The sequence below is a fragment of the Ooceraea biroi genome, chromosome 12 (assembly GCF_003672135.1).
Source record: "Ooceraea biroi isolate clonal line C1 chromosome 12, Obir_v5.4, whole genome shotgun sequence".
Classification (NCBI taxonomy): Eukaryota; Metazoa; Arthropoda; class Insecta; order Hymenoptera; family Formicidae; genus Ooceraea; species Ooceraea biroi.
Window position 1 is genome coordinate 3,578,599 of NC_039517.1, and position 11,566 is coordinate 3,590,164.

General features: G+C 42.9%; 1 protein-coding gene across 1 annotated transcript; it reads right to left on the reverse strand.

The window, feature by feature from the left end:
- Positions 1-1,816: 1,816 nt before the first annotated feature.
- LOC105285085 (zinc finger protein 182) lies at positions 1,817-11,435 on the reverse strand. The gene is made up of 6 exons (XM_026974089.1): positions 10,138-11,435; positions 9,643-9,784; positions 9,007-9,162; positions 6,561-6,818; positions 6,026-6,195; positions 1,817-2,232 (listed from the first exon to the last, which is right to left on the reverse strand). The coding sequence occupies exons 1-6, from the start codon at positions 10,360-10,362 to the stop codon at positions 2,020-2,022; spliced, it is 1,164 nt and encodes a 387-aa protein (XP_026829890.1). The 5' UTR covers positions 10,363-11,435; the 3' UTR covers positions 1,817-2,019.
- Between the last annotated feature and the right edge of the window lie 131 nt (positions 11,436-11,566).

Here is an 11,566-nt window from a genome sequence, read left to right on the forward strand (position 1 = left end):
TTATCTCAGTTTTTCCATTCAATTAATTTCAAACAGTAACTGCAACAAGAGATAATAACATTTCTGGATCACTGATCGGAATCAATTTTTATAGCAAGAGTTCATGATACTTCCTTGCAGATCTATAATGCTTCTTAATCATGAAAGATATAAGTGAACAGATAAGCTATACAGTATTCCGCTTAACTAACAGAAGAGTTTCTTGCAATAACAAATCATTATTAGCATGCAAATCGAACGAGCAACTAAGAAATCTCACGAAAAATATAGATCATTGAAGAGGTACCCTTTAAGGGGATGCTGGAGTTGCTAGTGAACTATTTTTTCACTATAGCGATGGTAATTGCAGTTTCGAAAATTCTCTTTATTGCTTGTGCAGAATAAAAAATCCTTTTCCACAAATGAAGTATAGATAGAAAGAAAGTCCGCTCTACGGGACTTTATACTCAAAATGGAAAAAAGTGAAAAACTTGCATTTGTCTTTTCTAACTTTTTTCCATTTTGAATATAAAGTCAGAATTCTGTGTTCTCCTGTATCCTAACCTCTAATCCTAAAGGAAAACACAGAATTCTCTTTTATGACGCTTCTAAAGTCACTTCGAAAAGCAGTCTCATATTCCTTAATTGTGTCCAAACACCGCTCAACAGCGATTTTGTGCGTACAAGTTGCCAAATTTTTGTAAAAAACATTTGATTGTGCAAATATTGTGCGATGGCAGCACCATCGCGAAGAAGTTCATTATAGCAATGGTAATTACAGTTTCGAAAATTCTCTTTATTGCTTGTGCAGAGTAAAAAATCCTTTTCCACAAATGAAGTATAGATAGAAAGAAAGTCCGCTCTGCAGGACTTTATATTCAAAATAGAAAAGTGAAAAACTTGCATTTGTCTTTTCTAACTTTTTTTCATTTCGAATATAAAGTCAGAATTCTGTGTTCTCCTGTATCCTAACCTCTAATCCTAAAGGAAAACACAGAATTCTCTTTTATGACGCTTCTAAAGTCACTTCGAAAAGCAGTCTCATATTCCTTAATTGTGTCCAAACACCGCTCAACAGCGATTTTGTGCGTACAAATTGCCAAATTTTTGTAAAAAACATTTGATTGTGCAAATATTGTGCGATGGCAGCACCATCGCGAAGAAGTTCACTATAGCAATGGTAATTACAGTTTCGAAAATTCTCTTTATTGCTTGTGCAGAGTAAAAAATCCTTTTCCACAAATGAAGTATAGATAGAAAGAAAGTCCGCTCTGCAGGACTTTATACTCAAAATGGAAAAAAGTGAAAAACTTGCATTTGTCTTTTCTAACTTTTTTCCATTTTGAATATAAAGTCAGAATTCTGTGTTCTCCTGTATTCTAACCTCTAATCCTAAAGGAAAACACAGAATTCTCTTTTATGACGCTTCTAAAGTCACTTCGAAAAGCAGTCTCATATTCCTTAATTGTGTCCAAACACCGCTCAACAGCGATTTTGTGCGTACAAATTGCCAAATTTTTGTAAAAAACATTTGATTGTGCAAAAATTGTGCGATGGCAGCACCATCGCGAAGAAGTTCACTATAGCGATGGTAATTACAGTTTCGAAAATTCTCTTTATTGCTTGTGCAGAGTAAAAAATCCTTTTCCACAAATGAAGTATAGATAGAAAGAAAGTCCGCTCTACAGGACTTTATATTCAAAATAGAAAAGTTAAAAACTTGTATTTGTCTTTTCTAACTTTTTTCCCTTTTGAATATAAAGTCCTGTAGAGTGGACTTTCTTTCTATCTATACTTCATTTGTGGAAAAGGATTTTTTATTCTGCACAAGCAATAAAGAGGATTTTCGAAACTGCAATTACCATCGCTATAGTGAAAAAATAGTTCACTAGCAACCTCAGCTTCCCTTTAAGACTTGAATTATCGTAACAGGAGGAAGGGACGCCTATATATGCAGTTATCCCTTCGTTAAAAGCGCACGTGCGACAATGGCATTACGTTTGCTTCGGCGAGACTGTCGGGAATCGCAGTTGCAGTCGGTCACAAATCGGAAAGAGATTTGATGTACTTTTTGTTGGAACATCTTCCCAGGTGCAGAAGCATGTGATTCTTCAGGTTGGTCGGTTTGCTGAAACCGCGGCTGCAAATGTGACATCTGAACGGCCACAGGCCGTTGTGCACGTACATGTGGCTCTTGAGATCGCCCGGCGTCGGGAACGATTTCGAACACTGCGAACATTTGTGTGGTTTCTCCTGAAAAGAAAGAGAGCCGTAATGAATAGTTTCCAGTTTTGAACGTAGCTGCAACGCGCTGTTGCTATCTACGTTGATAGAACTATGCGCTCAATAATCCCCACGTCTCGTATACATTTTTCATTGAAGACAGATCAATCGACTCCGACTTCGACTCGAGAGATCTGCAATCGGCTTTATTTGCACACTCCAGTAAAGGAATGTAGCAGTGAGGCTTTTTTCGATTAACGATTAAAGATGGTTCGACCACGCTCCCGATTCGATGATTCAGTAGCAATTACTCACATAGGCAGGAAGGTCGTTTAGCAAATAGCCTTGCTAAACTAAAACCGGTGTGTGTACGTGGCTCGTTAAGGCCGCCTGCGACGCCTCGCTCCTTCGCGTGCGGTGTACGTATATATGCGTGCACGCACGATACATCTCTCTCATTTACAGGCGTAATCTCGGATGCACCTGCCGATAGCGCATCCGCGCGACGCGTCCGTGAACATGTGTGCGCGTTCCTGCTCTTGCAGGCTCGTCTTCGGCGCTCCGCAGTTACATCGAGGAGCAACTCTCTTGCGAGCGAGAATAATTGAATGCACATGTAAAAGAAACGCTGTCCCTTTCCTTCAATTTTAATTACTCCAAATCGAAGATCTGAAGTATCTTTTCTTCAAAAAACTCTTTTAAGCGTCCGTGAACATGTGTGCGCGTTCCTGCTCTTGCAGGCTCGTCTTCGGCGCTCCGCAGTTACATCGAGGAGCAACTCTCTTGCGAGCGAGAATAATTGAATGCACATGTAAAAGAAACGCTGTCCCTTTCCTTCAATTTTAATTACTCCAAATCGAAGATCTGAAGTATCTTTTCTTCAAAAAACTCTTTTAAGCGTCCGTGAACATGTGTGCGCGTTCCTGCTCTTGCAGGCTCGTCTTCGGCGCTCCGCAGTTACATCGAGGAGCAACTCTCTTGCGAGCGAGAATAATTGAATGCACATGTAAAAGAAACGCTGTCCCTTTCCTTCAATTTTAATTACTCCAAATCGAAGATCTGAAGTATCTTTTCCTCAAAAAACTCTTTTAAGCGTCCGTGAATATGTGTGCGCGTTCCTGCTCTTGCAGGCTCGTCTTTGACGCTCCGCAGTTACATCGAGGAGCAACTCTCTTGCGAGCGAGAATAATTGAATGCACATGTAAAAGAAACGCTGTCCCTTTCCTTCAATTTTGATTACTCCAAATCGAAGATCTGAAGTATCTTTTCTTCAAAAAACTTTTTTAAGCGTCCGTGAACATGTGTGCGCGTTCCTGCTCTTGCAGGCTCGTCTTCGACGCTCCGTAGTTACATCGAGGAGCAACTCTCTTGCGAGCGAGAATAATTGAATGCACATGTAAAAGAAACGCTGTCACTTTCCTTCAATTTTGATTACTCCAAATCGAAGATCTGAAGTATCTTTTCTTCAAAAAACTTTTTTAAGCGTCCGTGAACATGTGTGCGCGTTCCTGCTCTTGCAGGCTCGTCTTCGACGCTCCGCAGTTACATCGAGGAGCAACTCTCTTGCGAGCGAGAATAATTGAATGCACATGTAAAAGAAACGCTGTCCCTTTCCTTCAATTTTAATTACTCCAAATCGAAGATCTGAAGTATCTTTTCTTCAAAAAACTCTTTTAAGCGTCCGTGAACATGTGTGCGCGTTCCTGCTCTTGCAGGCTCGTCTTCGGCGCTCCGCAGTTACATCGAGGAGCAACTCTCTTGCGAGCGAGAATAATTGAATGCACATGTAAAAGAAACGCTGTCCCTTTCCTTCAATTTTGATTACTCCAAATCGAAGATCTGAAGTATCTTTTCTTCAAAAAACTCTTTTAAGCGTCCGTGAACATGTGTGCGCGTTCCTGCTCTTGCAGGCTCGTCTTCGGCGCTCCGCAGTTACATCGAGGAGCAACTCTCTTGCGAGCGAGAATAATTGAATGCACATGTAAAAGAAACGCTGTCCCTTTCCTTCAATTTTGATTACTCCAAATCGAAGATCTGAAGTATCTTTTCCTCAAAAAACTCTTTTAAGCGTCCGTGAACATGTGTGCGCGTTCCTGCTCTTGCAGGCTCGTCTTCGGCGCTCCGCAGTTACATCGAGGAGCAACTCTCTTGCGAGCGAGAATAATTGAATGCACATGTAAAAGAAACGCTGTCCCTTTCCTTCAATTTTAATTACTCCAAATCGAAGATCTGAAGTATCTTTTCTTCAAAAAACTCTTTTAAGCGTCCGTGAACATGTGTGCGCGTTCCTGCTCTTGCAGGCTCGTCTTCGACGCTCCGTAGTTACATCGAGGAGCAACTCTCTTGCGAGCGAGAATAATTGAATGCACATGTAAAAGAAACGCTGTCCCTTTCCTTCAATTTTGATTACTCCAAATCGAAGATCTGAAGTATCTTTTCTTCAAAAAACTTTTTTAAGCGTCCGTGAACATGTGTGCGCGTTCCTGCTCTTGCAGGCTCGTCTTCGACGCTCCGTAGTTACATCGAGGAGCAACTCTCTTGCGAGCGAGAATAATTGAATGCACATGTAAAAGAAACGCTGTCCCTTTCCTTCAATTTTAATTACTCCAAATCGAAGATCTGAAGTATCTTTTCTTCAAAAAACTCTTTTAAGACCGTGTAAAGAGGAGCAAACGTTCGGATAAATACTTAATCGTTTAAGGGTGACATAAAATTTGATCAGAAATGGAAAGACTTGGAGATATCCTTTTTGTAGCAGAGCAACGGTGTATCAGTCGCCCTTTATTCAGCGAAAATGGCAAACCGAAATGATAGCCAACTATCGGATACGAAACGCGTCGTTAGTCATTTCCAATTAGAGCGTTCAATTTTTCGTCGAGGCATCTGTCGTGCGAAGAATTTCATGGGACGGATAAGACGGCGAAATTCGGAAGGATCTCGCGGCAAGAAGAGCGAAAAGAGCGAAGGCGGCAAGGCGGAAGGGGAAAATCAGAGCAAAACGACACGCACAGCAGGAGGAGACGGGATGAGGGTAGAAGTAGCAGGACGAGCAGGACGTGTGCAGCAGCGATAGAGGGGCGAGGTGGAAGGTGGGGCAGGAGGATAGGTAACGTGGCGAGGAGCCTACGGGTACGTTCTCTGTCTCTCTAATTGGATTGCATTCCATGCGGTAGCAAGTAATGGGCCAATTACAGTAGCTGATGGCAGACCAGCCTATATGGCTTTCGAGATATCATTACTTCGGGTGGGATTAGAGAAACTCATACGGTTTCCGTTGCGATAAATAAAAACCTTGCATCCTCGCTGCTCTCGCGCGAGTCCACCTTTCCTCCTTTTCCCTCTTCGATCGTCGCCTAAGATCATTGCTCGGTATTTCTCGTTGGACACTCCAGTTCTACCAGGCTTACGCGGAATACGAGAGGCAAAGAGATCAAAACGGCGCGGGCGCGCAGAAATATTGCGAGCGTGCACGCAGTGCGCTCCCGCGCGCTTAATATCGGGCTCATCAATTCGAGATTGAGACTTTTCGTTTTTTTCCCTCTCTTATTTAAAACGTCCGGTTGCTTTTCGCTTCCGTTTTCTTCTCTCTTTTTTGACATCTTTCAGCCGTACGTTCCGATTCGCAAGCAGACGCCCGTCGTTGATGCTTATCGACCTTCGAGCGGAGGAACTTTGCGAGTCAAAAGTGAAAATGTAATATAAATACAGCTTTATGTACCGCGCGCACGCGTACGCGCGTGTATTAATGTCTCCTGACGAGAATAAAATTGAAGCGAGGTGTAAAAATAAGCGTATCCGTAAAATAAGGTACGGAGCATCTTACCTTGATGTGAGTCATCCGATGATAGTAGAGATTCGACGAGGCTGTGAACTTCTTACCGCAGACGAGGCACTGATGAGGTTTTTCGCCGCTGTGGATGCGCTTATGCGTGTTCAGCGAGCTCGAGGTTGAGAAGCCCTTGTTGCACACCATGCAGACATGCGGTTTCTCCCCTTCAATTTAATACCGTTCCTGAATTACCGCGTTGGCCCTTCGTTTTATATCATTTCTAGCTCGATTTATACGCGGACGACACGGCGCAGCGTCCCTCCCTTCAAGCGCGCGTCATTTATCGCGATCGTTGGGCAAAAGAGATCGTGATTTCGTAAATCACGAATTATGCAAGCACAGTATGAACGTACTCAATATTCCGAGGCAACAATTTTATCGTACCATTATTTTTTAAATAATCTTTTTTTTAATCATTTTGACTTAACGTTGCGAGGAGAAACGTCCTATTTCAATTAATCTTGCATTAAAATTGTCAAAGGCATTAACGTGGTAGTCGGAGTTTCATGGAAAATATCGCGTCGCGTACCTGTATGCGTTCTCATATGTCGCTTAAGGAGAGACGGCCGGTCGAAGGATTTGCCACAGACTTCGCAGGGCAATAAAACCCTCTCTCCTCTTTTAATCGTCAGGATGCTGCAATCGAGGTGATCGCCGCCCAGCGATAGCGTTGACGACGAAGATTCCTCGGACGTCGATTCGTACTCGTCCACCTCGTAATAACTATGCGATATCGGTGGTAGAGAATGATGGGCGAGCAGCGTCATTGACAAGTCCAGCGGAGACTCTACGCAAATAAACAGTCCATTTAAAATTAAAATTTATTTTCAACAAGATTAGACATTGTTTAAAATGGATACGAAGATTTCATATATTAGGAGTGCGATTTAGTTTTGAGAGTTTTGCAACAGATGGCTGTAGTGTCAGTTTGTTCCAATAGCTGTTTCCGATAACTGTTGTTTCTTACAGTCTTGACATTATCCATGGCATTTAGTAGCATTATAGCAATCGTGTTTATATCATCGTAAAAATGCAACTTCCGAAACAGCATTTTCCACATGCGTTGCTTTTGTTTTTTAATCAAAAGAAAACTGCGGCTCAGGGTTATAGAATTCTTGTGGAAACTTATGGTGATTCTGCCCCATCAATTAGGACGCGTGAATACTGGTTTAGACGCTTTAAAAGTCGTGATACTGATGTGAAGGACAAAGAACGCTCGGGACAACCAAGAAAACTTGAAAATGCAGATTTGCAAGCATTATTGGACGAAAATCCAACACAATCCACTTCAGAACTTGCCAGAGCATTAAGTGTTGATCGTACAACAGTTACGAAACATTTACATGAAATGGGAAAAATTCAGAAAGAAGGGAAATGGGTTCGACATGAATTATCGGAAAGTGCGATTGCGAACCGGTTGAACATTTGCATTTCGTTGATCGCCAGGCAAAAAAAGAAGAGTCTTTTGTCTCGGATTGTTGCTGGGGATGAAAAGTGGATCTATTTTGATAATCCGAAACGCAGAAAATCATGGGTGGATCCAGGCGAACCATCAACATCCACTCCGAGACGCAATATTCACGGTTCAAAAGTAATGCTCCGTATTTGGTGGGATAGTGTACTATGAGCTGTTAAATCCGCACGAGACTGTCACGGCTGATCGTTATCGACACCAATTGTACAAGTTGAAGCAAGCGTTGGACCAAAAACGACCACCAATTGCGAGTAAACGACGGAAAGTGATTCTTCTTCGTGACAACGCTCGACCTGACGTTGCGTTATCAGTGAAACAAACACTATTAGAGCTTGAATGGCAAGTCTTCTCCGGACATTGCTCCATGCGATTATTATTTGTTCCGGTGGATGCAACACGCTTTAGAGGATACACACTTTGATAATTTGGAAGAAGTGCGAAAATTCGTCGACGAATGGATCAACTGAAAAGAAGAGTGATTTTATCGTGGTGGAATCCATCTCTTGCCAGAAAGATGGGAAAAAGTTATAGAAAACGAAGGAAAATATTTTGATTAAAGTATTTGTTTTTTTCGAATATTAAGTTTGAGTCGGCGTTTTTGATTGCTGAAGGTTTTTTGATAAATATATCTATAATTTCATTGAGATTATTAAGGGTAGTTTTTGGTTCAATTTTAAGTTGGGTGTTTTTTTTTTATTTTTGATTCATTCATTTTTTGATTTTTGATTCATTCATTATCATATTTAAATACATGCGTTTTTGAGCAAAAAAACCCTCAAACTAAATCACACCCCTAATAATATATACATATATAAACAAGCTTGTATGTGCGTTATAAAGAATGTATCTTCATTCGGATTCACCGGTCGTCTTTTATCGCTTTTGCGGATCAGGCGCTGCTGCGGCTGCGTTCAGTGGTAATCGCAGCGCAATTGGAAAAAGGAACAACGAGACCACCGAAAACGATCTGAAATGCAAATACGCGGCGGCATTTTTGTCGGGTGGATCACAAGGTGCGCGATTTCCGATTCAAATGCGTAGACAGTCGCCGCCGTCGCGCGCACGCCGAAGATAAAGGACAGTACAATGGTCGTGGAGCAGCTAGACGATCCTCGTCCGGACGCGGCGGCGTTTCTTGCCAACTCTCGGGGGAGAGAATCGCGAAGGAATTAGGCGCAGGCAATAAATTCGGTAGCGATGCTCATACAATTTATACTGTGGAAGCGGTCCGTTCTGCTCTCATCGTTGAACGAGGGCTAAAGCGAAGGGATAAAGTGCGATAACGATTCCGCCAGATCGTAATCCGGTAACGGCAGTCGTCGATATTAAATTTTACCGTCCAGTCCCGCAGGATTTTACATCCAAACAGTTTTAAATACAGGCAGACGATTGTAATAATGCTCCACACGCATGCACTCTTCTTTCCTCGCGTCGCTGGTGATATTTTGCGAGATACTCGTAAGCGAGAAGCTCTTATCTATCGAGTGCGTCTTTCACTCACCGTCTAAAATAGAATCGATGGTGCACCTGTAGATAGCTGATCTGGAGCACACATCGTGCGAGATGATAACGAAATCCTGTTGCGATACTGGCAGGAACCATGCTACGAGCTCCGTGTCCGGTTGAACGTCCTTTATCACCTCAAATATAGGCTCGCCTGCGTGAAAAATCAAGAAGAAATCGTAGAGCAATAAAATATCGAACGAGAAAATATTAACATTAATGTCGCGACGGACTACGAGAGATTTTCTTGATTTCTGTTTAAGCCTCGAAAACTTGTAAATATTTTTGAACTTGAAGTGAAGTTATAAAAAAGTAGAAAAGGATAGAAAAATGAATTTTGAACTTGAAGTGAAGTTATATGTAAAAAAGTAGAAAAGGATAGAAAAATGAAGTTTGAACTTGAAGTGAAGTTATATGTAAAAAAGTAGAAAAGGATAGAAAAATGAATTTTGAACTTGAAGTGAAGTTATAAAAAAGTAGAAAAGGATAGAAAAATGAATTTTGAACTTGAAGTGAAGTTATAAAAAAGTAGAAAAGGATAGAAAAATGAATGTTAATATTAATTAGCTATTCTTGCATATTAATATGCCGCAAAATAATAATTTCACTGAATAATTTCGCTTCTTCGACTTACCCTTTACTTTCGTACCGATCAGATTAACTTGCTCATTGTACGACTGAACGATACGGAGGAACCTTATCCAGTTACATTGACGCTTGTTAAGGTTGTAGTTCGAGAAGAAGACTTCGTCGTAGCAGCCGTACTCACGTCTGATCTAAAAGCGCATCGCTTTAATAAACGGCGCTCGTAAACTCGGCTGGCCCGTGCCAGCGTCGTGCATTGATGTCGAGTGTCTTTTCGGTAATACGCGATGATATGTACATAAAAGTGATGACTCTTAATTTTCCCCAAATATTAACATCTCTCTCAGTGCATTCTCGCGCCCACAAGTCGACTGGCAAGGTTTAAAATTAACGTTTTCCAATTTGAAATGACGTTTCCGTCTCTCTTTTTCAGATTTAATCACTTATAAAATGTAAATGTCTACTTCACGTGAAAACGTGTTAATTCTTTCAAGACACGTCGCATATTTGATAACAACAAATATATATACGCTTATATACTTACATCATTGTCATCGAGGAGAGAGTAAAGGTCTATCTTGTCGAATCTGATCGATCCTTGAAACGGATAGATTAGGGTCCCCGACGGGATGAACACGTTCGACCATACCGAGATTCTCACATCGGTGACCAGTGTACCCGAGTCATTTTTGAAGAGGTTCTTGCAGGATGACTGATCGCTGGTGAGGACCAAGGAGAACTCTCTAGGTATCAGGACGCAAGTTTCCATAACAGAGACCCACGTGGGGAGTACAATTGAGGATCCACTCGGCAGCGACACCTCGGAATAATTATTTCGAGTGCATCCGCGTTCGCGTTAGTATCGCTACCGGCATGTGCCTCAACGGGGAAGGATCGAAACACATTTACTACGTAGGAAACACCAAGTTCTCAGAAAGTGTGTCGCGTGTCGAACGAGAGGACCATCGCTAACGAGTCCCGACGAATTGACACTTAAAACCAGAGGATGTCCGGATGTTCTCCAGGAACGCGATCTCCGCTTAATCGGTCTCGGAGAGTCGCCGTGTCGCGTCGTCAATCGTCAGTTGCGCCGAGCGTTGATTCATGCGTTTGCCGCGGACCGGAGACGCGAAATCACACGTATACGGGAGAGCGAAGAAGTGAAGAGGCAGGATCGTTCGTTGTGCAAGGTGCAAGGCCCTCGGCCGACTGGACGGGATTAACCGACTGATCTTGACCTTGCGACGGGTTACCAACATTTGCTACCGAATGGTTAGCCCTTCCCACTCCTGGAGCCACCTTTTCCCACTCATCGCGCCAGGCCCTCGTCGCAGCCTTTTTCATCGGCGTAGTCAGGGAATAGCCTTAGGGACCCGGTCGACTGGCCTCGACTCGCCTGGGTTTCTCCACTCTTCATCGGCCGTCTGCGCTTGTATCACTGCTAATATCATCGAACGAGCAAAGCGCGTTAAAATCTCGGTGCGGGGAATTATTTGCGAGGACAGAGAAACGAGAAACGGTCTCTGCGCATATTTCGTGCGAGCTGCAGGATGTCGTGACTTTCTTCGCAACATCCGTTGAACGTGTAACAGATATACTTGCGTGAACATCTGTGTGTAACCGTAAAAGAGAGCGTGATTTATCGACGGAAAGCAGAACCTACGCCAGTGCGGTCTCCACCCCACCACGTGTGCACTCGGCATGAGTGCAACTCGCGTAGAGTGAGTGTCGGTCCGTTCAGCCGGCACGAGGAAGCCGGTCGGTCATCCTCCTCGTCGTCTTCGTCGTCGTCTTCTTCTTCTTCTTCTTCTTCTTCACCCTTCCACTGTTCGCGACGACGCTTCAGAAAGGAGCCCACGTGGGCACCCGCGCACCTGTCGCTCTCTGCTTTCTATCTCGGTCCTTTTTGCGCTTCCCCGTGTTGCATCTCTTCTCCCTTTCCGTTTCCCTATCTCTCTATCCTCGTCTTCCTC